This window comes from Martes martes (assembly GCF_963455335.1).
Source record: "Martes martes genome assembly, chromosome: 16".
NCBI lineage: Eukaryota > Metazoa > Chordata > Mammalia > Carnivora > Mustelidae > Martes > Martes martes.
In genome coordinates this window covers 42,719,914-42,744,764 of record NC_137904.1, presented here as the reverse complement: position 1 = coordinate 42,744,764, position 24,851 = coordinate 42,719,914, and the positions used below count along the sequence as shown (strand labels likewise).

General features: G+C 38.0%; 1 protein-coding gene across 1 annotated transcript in view; it reads left to right on the top strand.

Moving 5' to 3' along the window:
* Positions 1-24,851, top strand: part of FBXL20 (F-box and leucine rich repeat protein 20) — a 96,982-nt gene that overhangs the window by 66,290 nt on the left and 5,841 nt on the right. The window contains 10 exon segments of the mRNA XM_080825819.1: positions 1,821-1,895; positions 3,655-3,749; positions 4,231-4,299; positions 14,908-15,003; positions 16,862-16,988; positions 18,339-18,413; positions 21,274-21,404; positions 23,408-23,468; positions 24,374-24,377; positions 24,380-24,417. Coding sequence (XP_080681945.1) covers positions 1,821-1,895; positions 3,655-3,749; positions 4,231-4,299; positions 14,908-15,003; positions 16,862-16,988; positions 18,339-18,413; positions 21,274-21,404; positions 23,408-23,468; positions 24,374-24,377; positions 24,380-24,417 — 771 coding nt within the window.

Here is a 24,851-nt window from a genome sequence, read left to right as displayed (position 1 = left end):
CTTTTTGCTTGTTCATTTAATAAATACTGAGAAACTACTGTGTATGAGATACGGTCCTAAGTGCTGGATATGGAACAGGTTTATACCATACTGTGTTTATCTTTGTAGCTGTGCACAGGTTTTCAAATAACCAACACTACTCCCCTCAAAAAAACCCCACAAAACTTGCCATAGAAAATTCACCGTGTCTTGCTAACTTTAAGGTAATTTCTGCATCGCAAAAGCTGTACTAAATCAGTGTATAAGCTACTTTGGAAATGGTCAGTAATATTTTGGTGATTTTTTTCTTCATGACTTTTTTGTCCCTTGTATTTGTGCTATGGATATGGCTGATCCAAATGGATAGGGTTTCCTTAATATCTCCATCTGAAGCTGAGGTCATCATTGAGAAAATACCGAGGCCAGTATCTTAACTTTTTTGTTTAGTTGCAGTCTCATCTCATGCGTGTTGATTTTAGCGAATTTTAATTGTTTTCATTTGCAGGTTCCTCTTCCCTGTTAATGTTTTAACTTAAAGAACACCCAGTTTTCATTAAATCTGGAGAATTGGTACATCAGTAGTTATGCTATTGTTCTCTGCTTAAAGTACTTAACGAATTAGTTTAAAAAAAAAAAAGACTCTAGAAAGGACCTTGTGATTCCTAATTTTAGTCTCAGGTTGTCATGTTTCCTTACTGGAGAAAGTAAGAAAATGAGAAATATCAAATCAAACCAGAAGTATGTTAAGCCTGAGAATCTAGTAAACATGAGATCTTCAAAAGTTTTATCTTTTGTCTCACATGGCTAGCCATTTAAGAAACCATGAGACCACAAAAAGAAAAGCAACATTAACTCCTGAGAAAACCTTAAAGATTTCCAGAGTAATAACTTTATTTACCCTCATACTCCTGACATATTTCTGGCAGATTGTGTGACATCCTGGGGCTTACAAGGGTATTCAGTTTTCTTATTCGTATCTCAGTATTGACTCCATTTTGATGTATTGTAGTAAGAGATAATATTCTAAATTTATAAGTCAACAATATTAAGACTTTTGTTTACACTTTAATAAGGAAAACTTTTAAAGGCTTTCTCATTAAAATCTGATACACAAGTCAAGTCTTATTGGAGTCATTTTTTCTAATCCTGAAAGGTAGAAATTCTTGCCTCTCTTTAGCCTAATTGAAAAAATGTATGAGAAGTCTTAAATGATCACTGTTTTAAGATTTCCACGGACTCAAGTTAGAGGGAAAGATGACCAACTGAGAAACATGCCTCAGTGAGCCAATTGGTAATGAGGAAAGCAATAAGATTCTGTCCTGGATGTGAAGAAACGAGAGTGTCTTTTCTAAGTCCCAGGTCACTGTATCAGTTTCAAGTCTGACCAAGTGATTGTGGATGGCAACTATGTGTATTGAACGTAGCCGTATTCAGAGTGTTTTACTCTTTGGTTTCACCTCATCTTGCTCCTCGTTGAAGGATGGAGTAAGAGACTTGTTTTTCATCTCCAGAAGTATCTCATTTGGAGATCAAAAACTAAATTTTCCAGTTAGAAAAGAGTTTCTGGCTAGGATACTTATCACAGACTGTCCTCTTCTGACATCCCCTTCCCCCACCCCTGTCCCAGCTGCTGGTTTCTGTATCTGTTCATTTATGATATAATCTAATTGAATAAAATATGAATCAGAGACAAGGCAGACCTTTTGGGGGTTAATGGTGGGGGGGTGCTGAGAAGTTTTTTGGTCAATTTCTTCTATTAGTTTGAATTGTGAACTTGAATATTGCTGGTTTTGCCCCTTGACAAGGCTTCTGCTCATTTTGTCTCTTTTTCTTCAAAACAGGCCTGGAATGTTCTGGCTCTGGATGGCAGTAACTGGCAGCGGATTGACCTGTTTGATTTCCAGAGGGATATTGAGGTATAATTATGTGATGTGTGGCCCCATTTCTCATGTTAGAATGTAATTACAGCATGGAACAGATTAGCCCCAACCATATAAATCTCCTTTCCCTGGAGAGAGAAACTATTAATTTCAGTGCATCTGAACTTCATGGGAACCAGCAGCTTCAGATTTTGAGAACAAGCAGAACTATTTTACTGATGGAATACTAAAGATTTAGTATTAAAAGGACTAGAAATGTTTTTCTTTATTTTTGTGGTGGAAATGTGAACATATATTTGCTCTTTTAAGGAAGTCTTTATATTTGCTTTTTGAAGAATGAATAGAGGGTCACCTGGGTGGTTTAGTCGTTAAGCATCTGGCTTCGGCTCAGGTCATGATCGCAGGGTCCTGGGATTGAGCCCCACGTTGGACTTCCTGTTCAGTGGGGTGTCTGCTTCTTTCTCTTCCACTCCCCCTGCTTGTGTTCCCTCTCTTGCTGTGTCTCTGTCAAATAAATAAATAAAATCTTTTTAAAAAAAGAGAGAGAGATGAAGAATGAATAGAGTTAACAGTTTGTTGGGGAAAGATATTTGCATAAATTCTAATTGAGATGAGCATTTGGCTTTGGGGGAGCCTACAGACAGTTTTTATGGAGAATGAAAAAGTCATTTAATGAAGTATTTTTGCTGGGGAGATTTTTTTTTCCCCTTCTCAGTTCTTCCTCATTATTTAATCTCTTAGTATAGCCTATTATCTCTAAAACAGAGAAGGATAATGGCTTAAACTTAAATTATTTTAACATGAACCTGAATTCTGTGGTCCTTGATTTTCTTGTCAGGAAAGTGAAAATAGTAGCTTCCTCACTGTATTAAAGGATATAATGAGATTTAGATTTTAAAAAATTTTAAGTTCTAGGGAACTTGTCTTGAGGATCCATATAAGAAGTTTTTCAAAGCCTCACGTGAACTTTCCATTAGAAATGGAACTTTCGGGGCACCTGGGTGGCTCAGTGGGTTAAAGCCACTCGGGTCATGATCCCAAGGTCCTGAGATCAAGCCCCACATCAGGCTCTCTGCTCAGCGGGGAGACTGCTTCCCTTCCCCTCTCTCCCTGCCTCTTTGCCTACTTGTGATCTCTGTCAAATAAATAAATAAAATCTTAAAAAAAAAAAAAAGAAAGAAAAGAAATGGAACTTTCCATTTCTACAGAAAGTGCTTTTAAAATAATACTCACTGATATCTTGCTGGATTCTCATGTTTTTCACAATTGACTAATCTTCATGGATATAAATGTTTAAAACAACATGACCCACAAAATCATTCAGCAAGCTTCTGTTAGTGTCCATTGAGTTTCTGCTGTATTTAGAATGCTGTAGTAAACACTTGGGAGAGGATTCAGAAGCAATAAAGATAGCTAATGTCCTTCAGTAGCTGCAGGAGGGCAGTCTGCGTTAGTATAGTAGCCTAGGAAGTGCAAAGCACCATTTCCTCAACTGCACAGTGTCTCTCAAACTGAGCAGAATGCACAATACAGGGTGTAAGCCTGTTTCAGGTAGATGAGTTGATCACAGAAGTTTTCTCAAAGTAAGTTGGAATTTCTTTCTTGAATTAGATTTTGAAAACAAGTAGAAGCTGCTTCTTCGCTTATAAATTATTTAATAAATTAAATATAAAATATATAAATAAAATAAAATATAAAAATAAATTAAATTATAAAAACAAGGATGCGTTCTTTTCAAAAACAATGTGGTACCTTAATTTTCTGTTTTGTTTTGTTTACCTGTCTTTTTTCACAGGGCCGGGTAGTGGAGAATATTTCAAAAAGATGTGGGGGCTTTTTACGAAAGTTAAGCCTTCGTGGGTGTCTTGGAGTAGGAGACAATGCATTAAGGTAAGAACATAACTATTGATTAATTGATGTTCTTGGCTGAAGTAAGGAACAGCACTATTTCACCCAGAAAAAGCTAAAATAATTTTTATATTCTTAAGCTCTTCAGAACCCAAACATACATACGATGCTTATAACACAAAAATAGCCAGTATTGGGATGTGTGGTTTTGAAAATAAAACAAGAATAAGCATTCCCCACCAAAAGCCAGATTTCCTCACATCATAAATGGCTATTTTGGAGCCTTGAGTAAATTTTTTTTAAATTTGTTGACTCAGAGTTAGGGTAATTTCAACCTTGGTTGACACAAAGGTCAATATTTAAAAGTTTGTGGTTGAAAATGAATTTATTTGTAATGTGAGCTAGTTTTATACAAATACCAGTATTACCAATAGTAATATCTTTTATTATTTTTTTGTAATGCCTAGAATTATGCCCATTTCTTTTCACATCTTTAACTTAACTTTGTTTCTTTCCTATAAAGGACTTTTGCACAAAATTGTAGGAACATTGAAGTACTGAATCTAAATGGATGTACAAAGACAACAGATGCGTAAGTATTTTATGTTTTAGAAGGGTAAGTCATAGCCCTTTGTGTCCTGCCTATACTAGCTTTAAGTGTGGGCACTTAAATACATTTAGCAAATTTTCGTCTTACAGAGGGAGGATATTTTAAAAGGAAAAAACAACATTAAAATGGAAATGGCGTAAGAAACTTGTTTTGGAATCTGGCCCAAATTCTGTCTTGATATTTAAAGTGAAACTTAAAAATTGTAGACCATGCAGTAGGGATATTAATAATACAAATTACTAGGACTATTTATATTTCAAGATACTAGTAGGTTTCATTCAAAAAACAAGGTAAACAGGAGTGCCTGGATGGCTCAGTCATTTGAGCATTGATTTTGCCTCTGGTCTGATCTCAGGATCCTGGGATTGACCTCCACCCCCAACCTGTTGGGCTCTGTGCTCAGTGGGGAGTCTGCTTGTCCCTTTGCCCCTCCTCCCCGCCTGTGCTCTCTCTCTCTCAAGTAAATAAATAAAATCTTGTAAAAAAAAAATAGTAAACAGATAATTCTGTTAAAAAGATATAAAATCTTACATAATTAAACAACTTGCAATAATACTGAGCATATATTAAATGACCCTTTAAGTGTACTATGTCTGTGTCATTTGCAATATAAATGAAATCAGTCCTTCATCCTTGAGAGCTTACTATCAAAGATATAAGAGACATGGAAGATAGACATAAAAAACAATCAGCACCGGGGCGCCTGGGTGGCTCAGTGGGTTAAAGCCTCTGCCTTCAGCTCAGGTCATGATCCCAGGGTCCTGGGATCGAGCCCCACATCGGGCTCTCTGCTCAGCAGGGAGCCTGCTTCTCCCTCTCTCTCTGCCTGCCTCTCTGCCTACTTGTGATCTCTGTCTGTCAAATAAATAAATAAAATCTTTAAAAAAAAAAAACAAAAAAAACAATCAGCACCATCCTCCCCAAATTCAGTTCCAGGCTATCTGTTGGTAATAAGATGTATCAGTTAACACTTAAAATTACATAGGGAAATTGTTTCCTATTTTAAGATAAAATGAAGCAGTGAGGAAGCATGTTTATGCAGGGTGGGGCCAGGATTATTCAGGGAATGTTCCTGTTCAAAAAAGGCCTCATGGAGATGGGATCTTTATAATTGCTTTAATAAAGGAAAGTGGAAGACACTCCAGACACAGGGTACAGTTTATTTCATTCCTTTCTTTGAGGTCACGACATTGTTAACTTTTAGTATAAGAAAGTGTCTGAAAGACAAGAACTGTGGTTATTAATTCTACTGTGGTAGTATCACAAGAATCTTGTAATAGTAAGCAAGTATTATTTCTGTGGATTGATTTGACCCTTTAACATGAGAAATAAATCTAACCCCTCCCCTAACTATGACTTTATACCAGTAGTCCACCTTTGCTTCAGATAAATTACCTGTTTATTTTTTTCTCGTGAATACTTAATGTTACAGAGATAAAGAATCTTATCAGTTTGGTATCTAGACAAGTGACATACGATTTACACTTTTTTTTTTTTTTTTTTTTTTTTTTTTTTTTTTTTTTTTTTTTTTTTTTTTTTTTTTTTTTTTTTAAATTTTTTTTTTTTTTAAAGATTCCATTTATTTATTTGACAGATAGAGAGATCACAAGTAGGCAGAGAGGCAGGCAGAGAGAGAAGGGGAAGCAGGCTCCCCGCCGAGCAGAGAGCCCGATGCGGGGCTCGATCCCAGGACCCTGAGATCATGACCCGAGCCGAAGGCAGCGGCTTAATCCACTGAGCCACCCAGGCGCCCCAGATTTACACTTTTTTCTAGGAATCTATCCTATAAACCAAAGATAAACTGACAAAAATATGGTATAATTTATGTACGAAGCTATTCATTTTTATTGTTTGTAATAACAAATACTGCAATATATTTTTTTAAGATTTTTTTTTTACTTATTTGACAGAGAGCAGGAGAGCACAGGCCAGGGGAGCTGCAGCAGAGGGAGAGGGAGACGTAGGCTCCCCGCTGAATAAGGAGCCCAGTGTGGGGGCTTGATCCCAGGACCCTGGCATCATGACTTGAGCCAAAGACAGTTGTTTAAGCAACTGTACCACCCAGGTGCCCCAAATACTGCAATATTTCTAATAGCGAGAGACGGGAAACAATCCAAATATCATTCCATAGAGCACTGTTAAAAGGAATGAGGAGCTATATAGTATTCTGGAATGATCTCCTTGATGTACTCTTAAGAAAGTGAACTGCAAAGGAGTTTGTATAAGATGTTTTTTGTAGGGCGCCTGGGTGGCTCAGTGGGTTAAAGCCTCTGCCTTCGGCTCAGGTCATGATCCCAGGGTCCTGGGATCGAGTCCCGCATCGGGCTCTCTGCTCCGCAGGGAGCCTGCTTCCTCCTCTCTCTCTCTCTCTGCCTGCCTCTCTGCCTACTTGCGATCTCTGTCAAATAAATAAATAAAATCTTTAAAAAAAACAAAAAAAGATGTTTTTTGTAGCAGTGCCAGGATGGCTCAATAGGTTGTTTCTGCCTTTAGCTCAGGTTATGATCTCGGGTCCTGGGATATAGCCCCTCATTGGGCTCCCTGCTCAGTGAGGAGTCTGCTTCTCCTTTTCCCTCTCCTCCCATAGCTCATGCACACACTTGTGCACGCTCTCTCTTTCAAATAAATAAGTCAATAAAATCTTCTTAAAAAGAGCTTTTTGTAGGGCCAGGAGAAAATATAAATAAATATTGCTCTTTATTTACATTTTTAAAAAGAAACAGTGGAAAGATAATCAAATGGTTGATTTATCAAATGGTGATTTTTAAGTGAGAAAGAAAACACAGGGAGAGATGAAAGGGAGACTCTGAAGTATCATGTTTTATAGTTTTACTTTAATAGCTAGCTGCGTAAATGTTTTACATAATTAAAATATTAATTAAGTCAAAAAGAAATCAAAGCAGTCCCTAAAAATTGAAAACAAAATAAAACATGTGAACCCATGGGGCATCTGGGTGGCTCAGTCATTGAGCTCTGCCTTCGGTTCAGGTCATGATCCCAGGGTCCTGGGATTGAGCCCCACATCCGGCTCCCTGCTTGTCGGGAAGCCTGCTTCTCCCTCTGGCACACCCCCTGCTTGTGTTCCCTCTCTTGCTGTGTCTCTCTCTGTCAAATAAATAAAATTAAAAAACAAAAAACAAACAAAAAAACAAAAAAAAGTGAACCTAATCACATCAAGTTGGAGCTATAACCACACAGAGAGAAATTACTTCTACTGACTTTTGATTTTTTTTAAAGATTTTATTTATTTATTTAACAGAGGGAACACAAGCAAGGGGAGCGTGAGATTGAGAAGCAGACTTCCTGCTGAGCAGGGAGTCCAGTGTGCAGCTCAGTCCCAAGACCCTGGGATCATGCCCTGAACTGAAGACAGACGCTTAACCCACTGAGCCACCCAGGCACCCCGAATTCTTACAAAAAGTTTTAAATCTATACCAAGGTAGACAAAAGCGTATAATGAAGCCATCACCCAGCTTCAAATTGATAATTGAAAAATTAATCACTTTAGGGCCAGTCTTGTTTCATCTATATCGTGAAATTTTTCTTATTTTGAAAGAAGTCCTAAACATCATATTATATAACCTGTAAGTATATATTTCTAAAAGATAAAAGCTTTTAACATAAGCATGTTAACTTTATCACTCCTATTAAAAAAAAAAGCTTACTGTCTTAAAATCATCAAATAACCACTAGTCCAGATTTTTGCTTGTTCTAGTGACTTTAGAAACGTATTTTGAAGAGTAAGAGATCAGAGTTCAGGGAGACGAAAGTGACTGGAATTTTTGTCTCAAGATGAGGGATCTACTCAAAAAGGACTATAGGAATCTACATGGATTTGGCTGATAGTAAACTGTAAGTGCACATATTGAGACCCCCCCAGAGCCAGGCAAAGAACATCTAATAAGGAAAGAACAATTACTGGAAAACTTGAAACTGAAAAATTGCCAGAGCTTAAATAAGGCTAGGAGAAGTTCTGAATACCTCAAATAGAGAATACCTTGGGACATTTAATAACAGACTTCGGAAAGGTCACATCTTGGTAGTAAAGCTAGGCTAGACCTGTCCCAGTAAAGGTTAAAAGAAAAAAATTTAGAACCAAACTGACCCATAACTAATTTAGTGATCCGTTAAGTAAGTTTAAATTCAACATTCTTTTTTGAAGAAGGCGACAAAACCTAGACACTCAGCATACAGAATTTCCAGCATTCAGCGAAAATTACAAGACATGCAAAAAAGCATGCAATAATAACCAGAGTAAAAACTAGTCAATAGAAACAGACCCAGAAATGATAGAGATTAGAAAATTGACCAATAAAACATTTAAAAATAGCAAGTACAAATGTGGTCAAGAATTTACAAGAAAACTTAAAGATAATACGGACTTGGAAGTAAAAGGATGAGAAAGTATATACTATACTATCACAATCACTAATCACAGGAAACTTGGAGTGGTTATTAATATGAGATGATGTAAACTTCAGGGAAAAGTGCAAATGGAAGGCATTAAATAGTAAATGATAAATCAAGTAGACCAAAAACCGGTAAAGCTCTAGAAGACTTGAGCAACAATGAACTTGTCCTAATATCACCCTTCAAAATAACATGGGTCAAAGAATAGATAACGAGGAAAACTAAAAAATGGGTTTTGCTGTGTGATAATGAAAGCACAGCATTGAAACTTGTGGACTGTACCAAAGGCAATACTTCAGAGAAAGATGTAGTTTCAAATATGTTAGAAAAGAAAGGTTTAAAATTAAGGATGTAGGGGTACCTAACTGGCTCAGTCAGTAGAGCATGTAACTCTTGACTTCACAGTGGGGAGTGAGTCCCACATTGGGCGTAGAGATTACTTAAAAAAAAGATTAGATTGAATATTAATAAAATAGGAAGCAGGGGCACCTGGGTGGCTTAGTGGGTTAAAGCCTCTGCCTTCGGCTCAGGTCATGATCCCAGGGTCCTGGGATCAAGCCCTTCATCGGACTCTCTGCTCAGCAGGGAGCCTGCTTCCCTTCCCCCCCCCCGCCCCCCGCCTGCCTCTCTGCCTGTCAAATAAATAAATAAAATCTTTTTAAAAAAATAAATAAATAAAATAGGAAGCATAGAATGAAACCAAAAGCTTTTTTTTTTTAATCAAAATTGACAAGAAAATTTGAGAAAATAAAAGACATAAATTATCAAAAGCAGGAGTGAAGGAGAGGACTAAATACTTTGCTCAAAAGACAGATTAGGGGCGCCTGGGTGGCTCAGTGGGTAAAGGCCTCTGCCTTCGGCTCAGGTCATGATCCCAGGGTCCTGGGATAGAGCCCTACATCGGGCTCTCTGCTGAGCAGGGAACCTGCTTCCCTTTCTCTCTGCCTGCCTCTCTGCCTACTTGTGATCTCTGTCAAATAAATAAATAAAATCTTAAAAAAAAAAAAAGGCAGATTAAAGGAATTATCAGGGAATATCATCAGTGACTTTGTACTAACATCAGACAGTCTAGGTGAAATGGACAAATTCCTGGGAAGACACAAATGACCAAATTAGACTTAAAAAAAGACAATCTGAGTAGATCTATAACAAGTAAATTCAGTGAATAATTCAGAAGCATCCCATACAGAAAACCCCAGGCCCAGATGGGCTCACTGGTGAATCCCATCAGATATTTAAAGAAGAGATAATACCAGTCTTAAAGCTGATTTATAAAATATAATAAGTATTTTATAACTCATTCTATGAGGCCATTGTTTTTCTGCTGCCAAAGACATCACAATAAAAGGTAATCTGCTGACTGTGATCCCTCAGAAACAGCTGCGGAAATACTTGACAGAGTGTTAGCAAACTGAATCCAGCAACTTATGAAAGGATTTTGGATCATAATCAAGTGGGATTTAGCCCAGAAATACAAGTGTGGCTTAATATATGAAAATCAGTTAATATAATATCTCATAATAATTAATAGAATAAAGTAGAAGTCAGCAGACTTTTTCTGTATGGGGCCAGATAAGTAAATATTTTTAGGGCTTCATTGGCCATACAGTTACCTGTCACAATTCCTCAACCCTGCCAGTGTTTTCCAAAGGCAGCCATAGCCTATATATAAATAAATAGGCATAACTGTGCTCCAATAAAACTTTATTTCTGGGCTGTGAAATTTGAATTTCATATGATTTTCACATGCTGCAAGATATATCTTTAAAAAATTTTTTTCAACCATTTAAAAACATCAAAACCATTCTGGACCTGTGAGCCATATGAAAATAGGCAGCTGGTGAGATTTATTGCCCCCTGGAATAAAGGACAAAAACCACATGATCATCTCAGTGTGATTGGTGGCCTCTAAAATGACCCCCAAGTAACCCCTGCCTCCGAGTACTCACACCCTTGTGTAATCTTTTTCCCTTGAACGTGGACTGGACCTAGTGACTCATTTCTAACAATAGAATACTGCAAAAGAGATTGGATGTCACATTGGAGATTAGGTTACCAAAAGACTGTGATTTCTGTCTTGCTCTGCTTTCCCTCAGGGCTCTGGCTCTGTGGAGGTGGGGCGGGGGGTGGGAACAAGCTGCCCTGTTGGGAGTAGCTCTGTGGAGAGGTCCACGTGGCAAGGAACTGAGGTCTGGCCAGCAGCCAGCAAGAACCTGGAACCTACCAAAAACCAATGAGTGAGCTTGGAATTGGATGTTCTGAGGTCTGCCAACAGTCACCTAAATAAGCTTGGAAGGGAGTTCGCACCCAGTTAACCTTTGAGATGAATGCAACTATGACCAGTACCTTGATTACAGCCTTATGAGGGATCCTGAGTCAGGCACCCTGCTAAAGTTGCCTGTGCCTGTATTGCTGTCCCACAAAAACTGCGATAGTAAATGTTTGGTGTTACAAGCTGCTCAGTTTTGGGGTAATTTGTTAAGTAACAGTAGATTATCAGATACAGAAAAAACACGTGACAAAATCTAACATTCATTCATAAAAAAACAGATCCTCAACAAACTAGAAATAGAAAGGAGTTCACTCAATCTGATCAAAAGCATCTATGAAAAACCTACTGCTAGGGCGCCTGGGTGGCTCAGTGGGTTAAGCCTCTGCCTTTGGCTCACGTCATGATCTCAGGGTCCTGGGATCGAGCCCCGCATCAGGCTATCTGCTCAGCAGGGAGCCTGCTTCCCCCTCTCTCTCTGCCTGCCTCTCTGCCTACTTGTGATCTCTCTCTCTGTGTCAAATAAATAAATAAAAACCTTTTTAAAAAATTTTTAAAAAACCTACTGCTAACATCATACTTACTGACGAAAGACTGAATCCTTACCCTAGGATCAGGAGCAAGGTGAGGATATTAAATGTCACCATTTCTGTCAACATTCTGTTGGAGAGTCTAGCCAAATGAAATAAGCCAAAAAAAAAAAAAAAAAAAGCATACCAACATGAAAGAAGTAAGACTGTCTATATTCTCAGATGACATAATTCTATAAGAAGTATCTGAAAATGACAGAACATTACTGAAGAAAATTAGACATGTATTAAGAGTGTATAGGGGTGCCTGGGTGGCTCAGTGGGTTAAGCCTCTGCCTTCAACTCAGGTCATGATATCAGGGTCCTGGGATCGAGCCCCGCATCAGGCTCTCTGCTCAGCAGGGAGCCTGTTCTCCTTGCCCCCCCGCCTGTCTCTCTGCCTACTTGTGATCTCTGTCAAATAAATAAATAAAATCTTTTTTTAAAAAAAGTATATAGAGAACTCTTACGATTAATAAGATAATCCAATTAAAAATTGAGCTAAACATGGGACACCTGGGTGGCTCAGTTGGTTAAGCATCTCTCTTTAGCTTAGGTCATGATCCCAGGGTCCTAGGATTGAGTCCTGCATCACATTAGGCTCCCTGCTCAGTGGAAAGCCTGCTTCTCCCTCTCCTACTCCCCCTGCTTGTGTTCCCTCTCCTGCTGTGTCTCTGTCAAATAAATAAAATCTTTTTTTAAAAGAAATTGGGACCTAAACACTTAGACATTTCACCAAGGAAAGAGATGAATGGCTAATAAGTACAAGTAAGGGTGTTCATTTTAGAATTGCAGAATAAAATCACAGTAGGATGACAATCCATACCCACTAACATGGCTATAATGAAAAAGAGAGTGCAGATGTTAGCAAGGATGTAGAGAAACTGAGACCTTCATGCATTGCTGGTGGGAATGTAAAAGAGTATAGCCACTTTGGAAAACGGTTTGGTAATTTCTTAAAAAGTCAAACATAAACACAGTGTAGGAGCTGGCAATGCTAATCCTAAGCATCCACCCAGAAGAAATGGAAACATAGGTCTACACAAAGACCTAAGACACATGTCAGCCAAATAGAATATATGGCTGCTGTTTGGATCCTGTTTGAACAAATCAACTTGACGAAGGCATTTATAAGACAGTTGGGGAAATGTTAACACAGATGGGTTATCAGATATTAAGGAATTAAAATCCTTATCTATTAGAAATATATCCTGAAATAATTATAGGTGAAATAATATGTGTGGGGTTTGCTTTAAAATACTGGAACAGGGTGCCTGGGTGGCTCACAGGGTTGGGCCTCTGCCTTCAGCTCTGGTCGTGATCTCAGGGTCCTGGGATTGAGCCCTGCGTCGGGCTCTCTGCTCAGCGGGGGGCCTGCTTCCCCCTTCCTCTCTGCCTGCCTCTCTGCCTACTTGTGATCTCTCTCTGTCAAATAAATAAATAAAATCTTAAAAAATAAATAAAATAAAATACTGGAACAGGGACGCCTGGTGGGTCATTTGGTTAAGTGTCTGCCCTTGGCTAGGGTCATGATCCCAGGGTCCTGGGATCGAGTCCCACATTGGGCTCCTTGTTCAGCAGGGAGCCTGTTTCTCCCTCTGCCTGCTGCTCCCCCTGCTTGTGCTCTCTCTGACAAATAAATAAAATCTTTAAAAATAAATAAATACTGGAACAAAAAGCAGAGGGAAATAGATGAAGTAGAAATAGTCAAATATTAATAAATGTCAAAGCTCAGTGATGGTACTTATATATTTTCTATTTCTCACTCTTGTATATATTTGAAATTTTCCATCATAAGTTAAAAAAATTAAATGAGAACTTGACCATTGCGGAGAAAGAGCCTTTATAGGTGTCTGGGTGGCTCAGGGGGTTTAAGTGTCTGCCCTCAGCTCAGGTTGTGATTTCAGGGTCCTAGAACCGAGCCGGCCCCCTGCCCCCTGCTCAGCGGAGAGTCTGCTTCTCCCTCTTCCTCTTCATCTGCCCCCAGCTTAAGCTCTCTCTCTCTCTCTCTCTCCCTGAAATAAATAAAATCTTTATAAAAAGAGCCTTTAAGAGACACCTGGGTGGCTCAGTTGGTTAAGTGGCTGCTTTCAGCTCAGGTAATGATCCCAGGGTCCTGGGATTGAGTCCCAAATAGGGCTCCTTTCTCAGTGGGGAGCCTGCTTCTCTCTCTGACTCTGCCTGCTTGTGCGCTCGCTCTCTCTCTCTTTGACAAATAAATAAATAAATCTTTTTTTTTTTTTTTTAAAGAGCCTTTAAGAAATTCATAAAGCAATACCTGGCTAGTCAGTTGGTGGAGCATGTGACTCTTGATTTCAGAATCATGAGTTTAAGCCCCATGTTGGGGGTAGAGATTACTTTTTTTTTTTTTAAGATTTTATTTATTCATTTGACAGAGAGACACACAGTGAAAGAGGGAACACAAGCAGGGTGTGTGGGAGAGGGAGAAGCAGGCTTCCCACCAAGCAGGGAGCCTGATGCAGGGCCCAATCCCAGGACCCTGGAATCATGACCTAAGCTAAAGGCAGACACTTAATGACTGAGCCACCCAGATTACGACTGAGCACCCCAAGATTACTATTTAAAAAAAAAAAGAGGGGCACCTGGCAGGCTTTGTTGGTTAATTGGTCACCTCTTGATTTCAGCTCAGGTCATGATCTCAGGGTCCTGGGTAGATCCCCGTGTTGGGCTCTGTGCTTGCAGAGTCTGCTTAAGGATTCTCTCTCTCCCTCTCCTTGTGCCCCTCTCCTTACTCACACTTGCTCACTTGCTCTCTCAAAAATAAATTTAAATAAATCTTTTTTTTAAAAGTCCTAAGGACAAGTAGGTAGTGATATTACATAAACTAACTTGTTCAAGCCCAATACCAGTCCATCTTCAATATACCTTGCATAAATCCAACCATTTCATTACTGCCATGCAAAGGGTTATCTTGAGTAGAGATTTAAATGAAAAGAGCAGAGACAGTTTTCAGTCTTCATGTTGCACCACTTGCTAGCAAGTTCTAAGCTAGCTTTCTGGTATTTCTGTATTTGCAAAATGCATAGAGGTCTCCTGTGAGCACATAGGTAGTTTGCTGTTAAACATTTCCAAACGAGAACGAAGCATCATCATCCCCTCATGCTAATTCTCATACATAGCACAGCCTTTCTTCTTTGTGAATGGCACCTGCCTCTTCCTCAGCGTGAAAAGTCCCAGGATTTGTAACTGCTTTTATCTGGGGTATGGAAATTTTACTCTTCTTATGTATACACATGTGTTTAATGAGAACCGTGTATGATTTACTAAAGATGTGTTCCTGTTTGTTTATTCATTATTTTCTCCTTTTTCCATTTTTTTCAGTACATGTACTAGCCTTAGCAAGTTCTGTTCCAAGCTCAGGCACCTTGACTTGGCTTCCTGTACATCAATCACAAACATGTCTCTTAAAGCTCTGAGGTAAATGTCTTATAACAAGAGTATCCAATAATCAGAACAAATACTGAGTTTTTAAAAAATTTCAAATAACCGAAATAAAGTTAGAATCGAAGGAAACTGTTTTATGGATATGTCCTATAGTTCAGAATAGATCATTTGCCCAAATTACAGGACCCATTCAGGTGTAATGCCTAGGATTTCTGAACAGACTGGTATAGCGAATGATTAGATTTCTCTGAAGGCTTGGTTGCCCCTACTCCTGAAACCGCCACATATCATTATAGCTTAGTGATCAAAGCAGCTCTCCAGAGTCAGGTTATTAGCCAGGTACCTTGAACAAATATAACCCTTGTGAGCTTTTCCTTGTCATCTCATAGTTCTGTTCTTAGGATTAAACAGTATTATCACTGTTTGATAATATTAGGCCAAACCATACAAAGTTGCCAGTATTTAACAGCTTTTATGGTATAAAGATGACAGCTTCATTGGTTCAACCTAATGTATATAAAGTGCTTAGAGTTTCTGGCATCTAGTAAGCACTCAGTAAGTTTTGTTTTAATATTAACCTATTTTTAAAAAATACATCACAGAAGGTATACCTTAAAAAGAGGGTGAAATGCCCATTCTCTTTGTATCTTTACTTTTTTATCAGTCTTTTACAGGTAATTATGTTCCCATGTATTGGTTATGTTCATAAATAGTAAAAATTAAGCTATTAAAAGAAGAAATGTAGATTTAGTTGAGTATAAGTAAACTAAAAATGGCTTCTAGACCTTCCTTACGAATACTGAGTACATATGTATCTAAGGTCATTTGCCAGGTGAGATAATAAACAGGATAAGATAACAGCATTTATGGTTTATAAAATATTTTCACATAAATGATTTCATTTATTTGAAAACCATCCGAGGCAGATAGGACAGACACTTATAGATAAGAAAATCCAAAACATTTTTGAATGTGATTCAACCTCACTAAACAAGGTATTGTTGTTGCTGCCCTTTAGCGGCATAGTATGGTTGTGATAAGTGCTATTACAGAAGTGAGTGCTTCCATTTGGGAAGAGCATAGGCTATGGCTGATCTTGGATTAAGAGAAGTTCAATCAGGTTTCCTAAAGTGACTTGTCTGAAGTCACACTATTAATGTTGAAGAATGGACTTGAACCAAGATCCCCTGCCTTCATTTTATAAAACAATTAGAGCAATATTTTCCAAAGAATATCATAGAGCTTGGGATTCTTGCATAGTTCAAATGTGAAATCAAAGATGAAATGGATATTTGATAGAAGGCAGAGATCAAACACAGTATAGCCTAATTTTAGCCTGTGGAGACTATACTGAGGAGACTTCACAGATAAGGAAAATGTATAGATCCTTTGTAATTTTTTAAATAAGAATTTAAACCTCTTCATTATTACTTTGATAAGTAAAAGAATTATTTGATAAAGAATCTGAATCTAAACCCTTCACTAATTACTCTGTTAACTTGAACAGGTCACTTAGTTTCCATTTCCTTTCCAGAGACCTTTTAAACATGTGATAAGCGCAAAAAGAATATATTTGAAAAGCATAAACCTCCATAACAGTCTCATATATCTGAAAAACAGTACTGTGCTCTGTGCTTATTAGTTTAGCTGGATTTGAGATAGCTCTCCTCAGGATACAGTCCCACATGAACTCAACCAACTTTGATAACTAGGCTTTGTTGTTGTTGTGAGATTGCCTGTATTCTAAATCTATGTTAAGTAAATGAGTATATTCTTGTGGGAAAGCATGGGGCTGTAGCCATTCCCTGACTAAATAGCCAATAAAATGAGACTTTGATGCCTTTGGAATTGGATTTAGTCATATATTTGTTTCATTTTGTTTTGTCCTAAGTGAGGGATGTCCACTGTTGGAGCAATTAAACATTTCCTGGTGTGACCAAGTAACCAAGGATGGCATCCAAGCACTAGTGAGAGGCTGTGGGGGTCTCAAGGCCTTATTCTTAAAAGGCTGCACACAGGTAATACTCCATGTAGTGCTTGTGAATTTTAGAAGAACTGTGAACTTTGTAGGCAGCCCAAAGATGTTGGCTGGAGGAATATGTAGTTGTCTGTCAATGACCAAGGATACATGCTTACCAAAAATTACAATGTCTTCCTTAGAGTTAAAAAATATATGTGTGTATATATATGTATATATATAAATATATGTGTGTATATATATGTGTATATATATATACACATACATATATATGTGTGTATATATATATATGAGAAAAGAATTAACATCTGACCAAAGATAAAATTTTTGAGGGGAGAGAAGATCACACTGAGCATGCACCATAGGCAGGAAGCATCTTAATGCAATTTAATCTGAGAAGAAAACTTGCCATGTCTCACTGCCTGAGACCTTGAACTGGAGAGACAAGGAAGGCAGTCTTAGTTAGCAGTTTTCACTAGTCGTTTAACTACCAGGTTAAATGTGCCAAGTATACAGAACCTACATTTTATAGTGTTGGTGTTTACTTCCTGCCACATTATAAATCCCAACATATTTTGCTATTAAAAATTTTACTATCTTTGTATTTTCCGGTGATTAAAAAGAAAAAAAGAATTGACATGGCAGTGTCTCGAAGGAAATAATCAGAAGTGAGTTTAGAAGTGACTGACAAAGTAGGGCTAGGCTCTTGTGACATTCTTTTATTAATGGTTACTGAAACCACGCCTTGGCTTCTGTTAAAAGTGCCCTTATTCCTTCACTGTGATGGGAGGAGTTCCATTGTTTGAAACAGAGCTTTGGAAGTAAGACTGCCTTAAAACAACAGCTTGAGCTTCTGGTTATTTATGGAATCCTGAAAAATATTGATTGGAATGCACCATTATAATCAATTACTTGCCATCTGTTCTCAGCACTGTACGCGTGGCACTCATCTTCCAGCAGCAGATAAACCGGATTCCTTTCTCAGCTTCTGCTCCCAAAAGTTTGTTTTTAAAAAAAACTTTTTATATAGGAAGTACAGAAGTGTGAAAATTATTTTAGCTTCATAATCCCTGAGCAAAATGCTGTGAGGCATACTTAATTTATCAGAAGAGAAATCCATAAACATTAGGCAGTGTTTATTTTATCTTTTCCTTGATTTGGTGATCATGTGAATTTGACATGGTTGGAACTGATGAAAAATACTGATAACCATACTAATGACATGAATTATGCCTTTATTTGATCATGGGTCATTGTTTCTGGTTCATTGTTCCTTTGAAGCTTGGTTGGCTTTATTTAGAATGTGTTGACAAAATGTGTATACTCCTATATCTTTATCTCTTGAAACAGTGTTAGTAATCTTTTTTTTCTGTCTTTTTAATTTTTCTAGCTAGAAGATGAAGCTTTGAAGTACATAGGTACACACTGTCCTGAACTGGTGACCTTGAACCTGCAGACTTGCTTAGTAAGCCGTCCCTCCCACAACTCTTTTGTATTAGTAATTCATTGCAGTAATATTATTGTACAAGGTTCCATCATCAAGACCAGTGGTTTTTCCACCTCAGCCCTGGGGACACAGGAGACACACAGATATGATTCTTGGCAGGTTTAAGGACACTCACTCCTAAGGGTTTTGACATAGGCAGTATAGAAGATAGCCCATGCAGATTTCCAAACAAGCTAACTAGAACTCCACCCCTTTTCTACTTTTGGAAGTGAATTATTCACAGACTTTAGTACTTAGAATATTTTTTGGTTAATTAATTGCAGTTATGCCAATGAAGATCTATCAATGAGTCGTAACTACTGGGAACCACTGATCTAAACAGATGACAAGCAAAATGTACTCAAGTATTTCCAAGTAGTATTGTAATTCACATTTGGGTTTTTTAGACTGTCACCTCTTTCGTGTCTATCCCTAAACCCCCCTGCATTTTGCTCAGTTTGCTGAAACTATTCGGGGTCCTATCCTAGAACATCAACAATACACTTGTATCTTTTCTCTCTTGCCTTGAAAATTACAAATACGTGTTGCCTTGGAGTGAAAGCCTCTCATGGCAATGAAAAAGACTTGCTGAGGGTTTGCCTTGTTTTTGCTAAAACTTCTGCTCATTATCCCCTCCCATTCTTGTATAATCACCTGAAACTTGAGACCATAGTGGTTGTTGAAAGGTGACACATATAGGGCCATGTTTTGTGCAATTGAAGCAACCCCCCCTTCCAGCCCTTAAGGGATGGTGCTGATAATGATCTGCTTGGGAGGCTCCTAAAGACTGAGTTAAAGGAATGATACGCCTTTTCAGTCTGATCACCGCTTCCTTTTAATTCTAATTGCCAAAGTTGTTAACTCTCAGAATTTGCCCAATTTCATTTATGAAACTGAAATATCTGGCCTGACAGGAAGAGCTTACACAACTGCTGTAAGCATGAAATCATCTTCTTACAGCGACAGGAAAAAACTGTTCTCCGGCATCTTTGGATCTTACGTATGTGTATATACACACAGATACACTCTGTATGTATTTGTGTGGATATATGTTACGTACACATATATACCATACCTACTGTTTGCTGTTTTAGTTTCATTTCCTTGGCCCTTCCAGCAGACAGAAACCCCAGCCGGTAAGCACAAAGAACCAGCTCTATCATCTGTTTATTTTACTCTTTCCCTTCACCCAGATCTTAGGGCATAAGTCATTCCTTCTGTAGGATGTGATGCAATGATTCTCATTCCTAAGACTTCACGTTTCTGACCAAAACTGTTGACGTGACTAAATTACATTCTCATTCCATTCTCTTTTTCTTGACTAAGTTGAAAACATAGAAGTTCAGTAAATTTTATTATTTTTAAACTTTGAAGAATTGTTATATATGACTTTTCTCATCTTTCTTCCTCAGTAATCCCTTAAAGACTTGAAAACATTAAGAAGCAAAAGGCAGGGGCACCTGGGTGGCTCAGGCGGTTAAGCATCTGCCTTCGGCTCAGGTCATGATCCAGGGTCCTGGGATCAAGCCCTGCATTGGGCTCCCTGCTCAGTGGGGAGCCTGCTTTTCCCTCTGCCTGCCACTCCCTCTGCTTGTGTCCCCTCTCTCGCTGTCTCTCTGTGTGTGAAATAAATAAATAAAACCTTTAAAAAAAAGGGGGGGGGAAGGAAAAGGCAGCACAGTCCTACAGTATACTTTCCTGATATTATGTGACACAAATTCTCATTGACCTGGTACATGTGCATGTTTATTGATTGCTGCTCCCCCCTTTACATTTCAATTATCCTCATTTAGTTATAACTATACATCACACTTGCATGGCACCTTTTTAGTTACTTCCACATGTGTTGATCCTCATTAATTTATCCTCACTATACATCTTGTATCTGCCTTAGCATCCACTTTTTTATCTGCATCTTGCTTTAGTTATACAATATTGAGAATATACTGATTTAAGCAGTGAATATTTAAAGCTTGATATTTTTTTTCCAATTGTCCTGGCAACCTAAGGACACTGATTGAACAGAGATGACAGGAGAGCTTTATTCTGAGGCTTACACAAAATTTGTGAATCTAGCAGGACAAATTGAGTTGCTAATCACATCCAACATGTTAAGATGTTTATACGTGGCATTTTTTTTTTTTAGCGTAACATTTTGGTGTGTCCTTTTCAAATTTTAGAATAATTTAAAACATATAAAATTATGTTTGAGTTGGATACAGCTGTTTATCTCCATAAATTAAGATACTTTTTATGCTATTACAATTAAAATAAAGAATTAAATGGGGAAAAAAAAGAAAGAAATAGATCTGTGGTTGATACAAAGTTGAAACTGTCATCCACAGGTTGTTTTATTTTTTCATTAACTTAATGTCAGTGTCAGTTTTGAACTTGCAAATATGTTTATACTGCCATTCTTATCTATTTTCTGGGTTTTAAAGTAATTTAATTGAATCTAACCCATGATGCACCTCATGCTGTTCCCAGTCCCATTACATTAAAAGAATCCCATTATAGCTTCTTCTGTTTACACCAGAAATGAGCACAGGGGTGCCTGGCTCAGTCATGTGATTCTGATGTCAGTGTCGTGAGTTCAAGCCCCATGTTGGGCATTGAGCCTACTTAAAGAAAAAAAAAGAAAGAAAGAAATGAGCACATTAAATCAAAAGGAACTGAAAAGGAGAAACAAAGTGTGTTCATTTTCTTTTAGGTTTGCTACCTGATTAATATTAAATTGGTTTATTTCTTTTTGGTGCTTATTTTCAGAGATAACATTTTTTCCTTCTTTTTTTCTGCTGAGTTACTAATACCTATGGGGGGGTTTGCTTTTATTTTTTAGCAAATCACAGATGAAGGTCTCATTACTATATGCAGAGGGTGCCATAAGTTACAGTCCCTCTGTGCCTCCGGCTGCTCCAACATCACAGATGCCATCCTGAATGCTCTAGGTCAGAACTGCCCACGGCTTAGGTAAACATTTCTTGTTTAGCTCAAAAAATCAGGGGAAAGGAACAAAGGACTTCTTCACACAAATTTATTGCTTGGAACTTTGAGATTTTTAAGGTAGATACTACAAGGTTACTACCCTTTTAGGTGCTAACCTGCTTGCTTTGTACCTCACTTGATATGTGTATAATTGGCTTAAACCAAGGGGTAATGTTCCCCGTTTCCTACTTCTTGCTATCCATACTAGGAAAAAAAAATTTCACATTTTATTTCTACTTGAGAAATGAAATAAAGACATTTTCTCTTATTAATACTTCATATAATTCCTTTCGGAAGAAAGTTTTTAAAGGCCTACCCTGTGGTTATTTACCTTGTGGTAATGATGCCAGCTACTTAGCAGTAAGTATTTAAAAAAAAAAAACAAACCCCTCCACGAATACTTCCTATGTGTTCATGGTCTTTTAGAGAAAGCCTGATTTCTCTGTGGTTCCTCCTCTTTGCCTAAAGAAGCATTGGCTGAATATTTACTAAGAATGCAGTGTTAGCATGCACATGCTTTCAAACCCATATTGGTTCTATAAAAGCACACAACGTGCTATTTTGTAATAAATAAGGATGATCCCCATATGCCTTTTTTGTTCGTAAAACAACTTTATTGTACTTATATGCTAGATATGTTAACCCTTGTTTTAAGTGATTTGCAAATATTAATTCATTCAATCTCCATAATAGCATATAAGCACTTATTATCTCCATATTACAGATGAGAAAACTGAAGCACAGAGAGAGGTCAGGTAACCTGTTCAAGGTCTCACAGCTAGTGAGTTCAGGTGCAAGGGTTCAAACTCAGGCAGTCTGGTCCAGAACCCAGGAAACCACATATAATAATCACTATAAACCCATATAACTTTATTAAAGCTTTTTGTTATCACCTGGCCAGAGGCCTAACTATAATTGTTAAAAGAAAAATTGCCTAGATTATCGGAATTCCTTGACAGATCATAGACTTGGTCAAAATTAATACTATCAGAGGCCTGGGGCTAAGGAGGCAGCAAGACTCCTCCCTAAAAATATTACACATGACCTTTTTCTCTTTTAAAGCAAGGAATGTTCAGCTTCTCACTCCTTCATGGTTTATTTTATTGTTCAGACAGAAAGGCTCTCAAATATCATAATCAAAAGTTAGGTTCAGTCAGATCCTGCTTTCCCCTTAGATGTTCATTTCTCATTGCTAGTTGATAATGATTTCTTCTATTATAGCTTTGTTTGTTTCAACTCATGTAGTAAGTAATTCGTAAGCAAACATGAAGATGTTATTTGGTACTATCATGCAGACCCCACCAGACTTTTCACAGAAAAGAGCTACTTTTGATTCCCAGGTCCCATGGTTAGTATTTCGGTTGGTGTTCAGCAGTTCCTGAGTAGGAGACTGGCTGCCAGCTCAGCCCCCCTCTGTGCTGGGCCTCCCTGGGAGCCTGTGGGAAGAGGCAGGAAGCTTAAGGGCGTTTTTTTTCATAAGTATGGAATTTCATACATGGGACAGGCCTGTAATTAACCAGTCCCTTCATAGTATTTTTAAAAACTATTTAAATTTGAGTGAACCTACATGTAAAATAGGGAAAGAGAATAATTTACTTGAGCAACAGATTAATTGAAACAGAGTATTTATCTCCATTTCCTTTGTTTTCTAGGAGCAGGCTGCCCTCTGGGGGTAAGCAGTATGCCATCAAGAAGGCTTTTAAATGCATTTTGGCATTAACTACAAGCTTCTATTATATTCTTCTGATTGCATCACCCCGAAATGTGGTATTTACAGGACCACTTTATGATGACTCCATGAAAATGAATGGCAAGATCTGTGTACAGACTTGCTTAGCTGTTAATGTCACTCTATCATGCAGTGTTTAGGGAATAGGAGGTTGTTTTCTTAAATTCTTGCTGTTTTAATAAACCCAGTTTTCAAAAAACAAGGGCTTGACTTTCACTTTGTTTTTTTTTGTTTTTTTTTTTTTGTTTTTTTTCAACAGAATATTAGAAGTGGCGAGGTGTTCTCAATTAACAGATGTAGGCTTTACCACTTTGGCCAGGGTAAGTTATTTTCTCCAGGTTCTTTACAAAATAAATTTTTTTTTAATTTCACAAGAGTGAGCAACAAGGGAAACGTGGAATGGCAGCAAAGTGGAGGAGGTTGTAGAGTGTGAGGGCACTTCTTTGGCCGGTGTACCTGAGCCTTCTCGTGCTGCAGCCACAGGCCTAAAGAACGTGAACTGCTCTGTAAATAACAGACGTGTCTTGGAGACCATGATGCTCCTTCTTGAGACTTGATTTGCCGCTTTTTCATTAGATGATAAGCTAGACAGGGCCTTCCTAGTGCTTCATGGAAAAGCTTTCTTGGTTATTTGGTATGTGACTGGTGGGTGAGAGTAACATTGAAAGAAACATATAGACCTGATTTTAAATGGAGATGGTTTAAGAGATTTTTTTGTGTTCTCCAGAATAAATACTTGGAATAGTATTTTTTTTTAATAAATCACTGAATAATAATAGTATTCAAAATTATACTGTCTTTAGTATATATGGACTCTGGGGAGGGACATTTGCTTTCAGGCAGACTGATGGAAGACTAATGGGTAGGGGGCAGCATGTGGCATAACTCAGTGAGGACACACAGTTTACCTTCCATTCTTTCAAAGAGATAATTTTCATTAAATTATTTATGATTGGAAGGATTCTGTATTAGCTTGATATTAATGTGCAGAAAATTTATTCCCTTGGACTTAAAAGATATTAGATACGTAATTGAGAAATTTCCACTGTGATCAAGTCCTTTTAAAATGTGTGATTAATGAAGGCAGAAAGTGACATTAGAATGACACCAGCTCTGAAACTTAAGATTTTGTCTGTGTATTTAATACTGCTTCTTAGTGTTCTGGCTTTAAATTTTCCCATGTTTTAAATCTTGTTGCTATAATGTTTGGTTTTGTATTCTGTAGAATTGCATGAGCTTGAAAAAATGGACCTGGAAGAGTGTGTTCAGGTAAGAGTGTAGATTTCTACTCAGAAATACATTATCGGGGCAGCTAGGTGGCTCAGTGGGTTAAGCCTTTGCCTTCCCCTCAGGTCATGATCTCAGGATCCTGGAATCGAGCCCCGCATCGGGCTCTCTGCTCAGCAGGGAGCCTGCTTCCCCCTCTCTCTCTGCCTGCCTCTCTGCCTACTTGTGATCTCTCTCTGTCAAATAAGTAAATAAAATCTTTAAAAAAAAAATACATTGGGGTGCCTGGCTGGCTCAGTGGATTAAGCCTCTCCTTCAGCTCAGGTCATGATCTCAGGGTCCTGGGATTGAGTCCCACATCGGGCTCTCTGCTCAGTGGAAGGCCTGCTTCCCCTTTCTGTCTCTCTGCCTGCCTGTCTGCCTGCTTGTGATCTCTGTCAAATAAATAAATAAAATCTTAAAAAAAATTTAAAAAT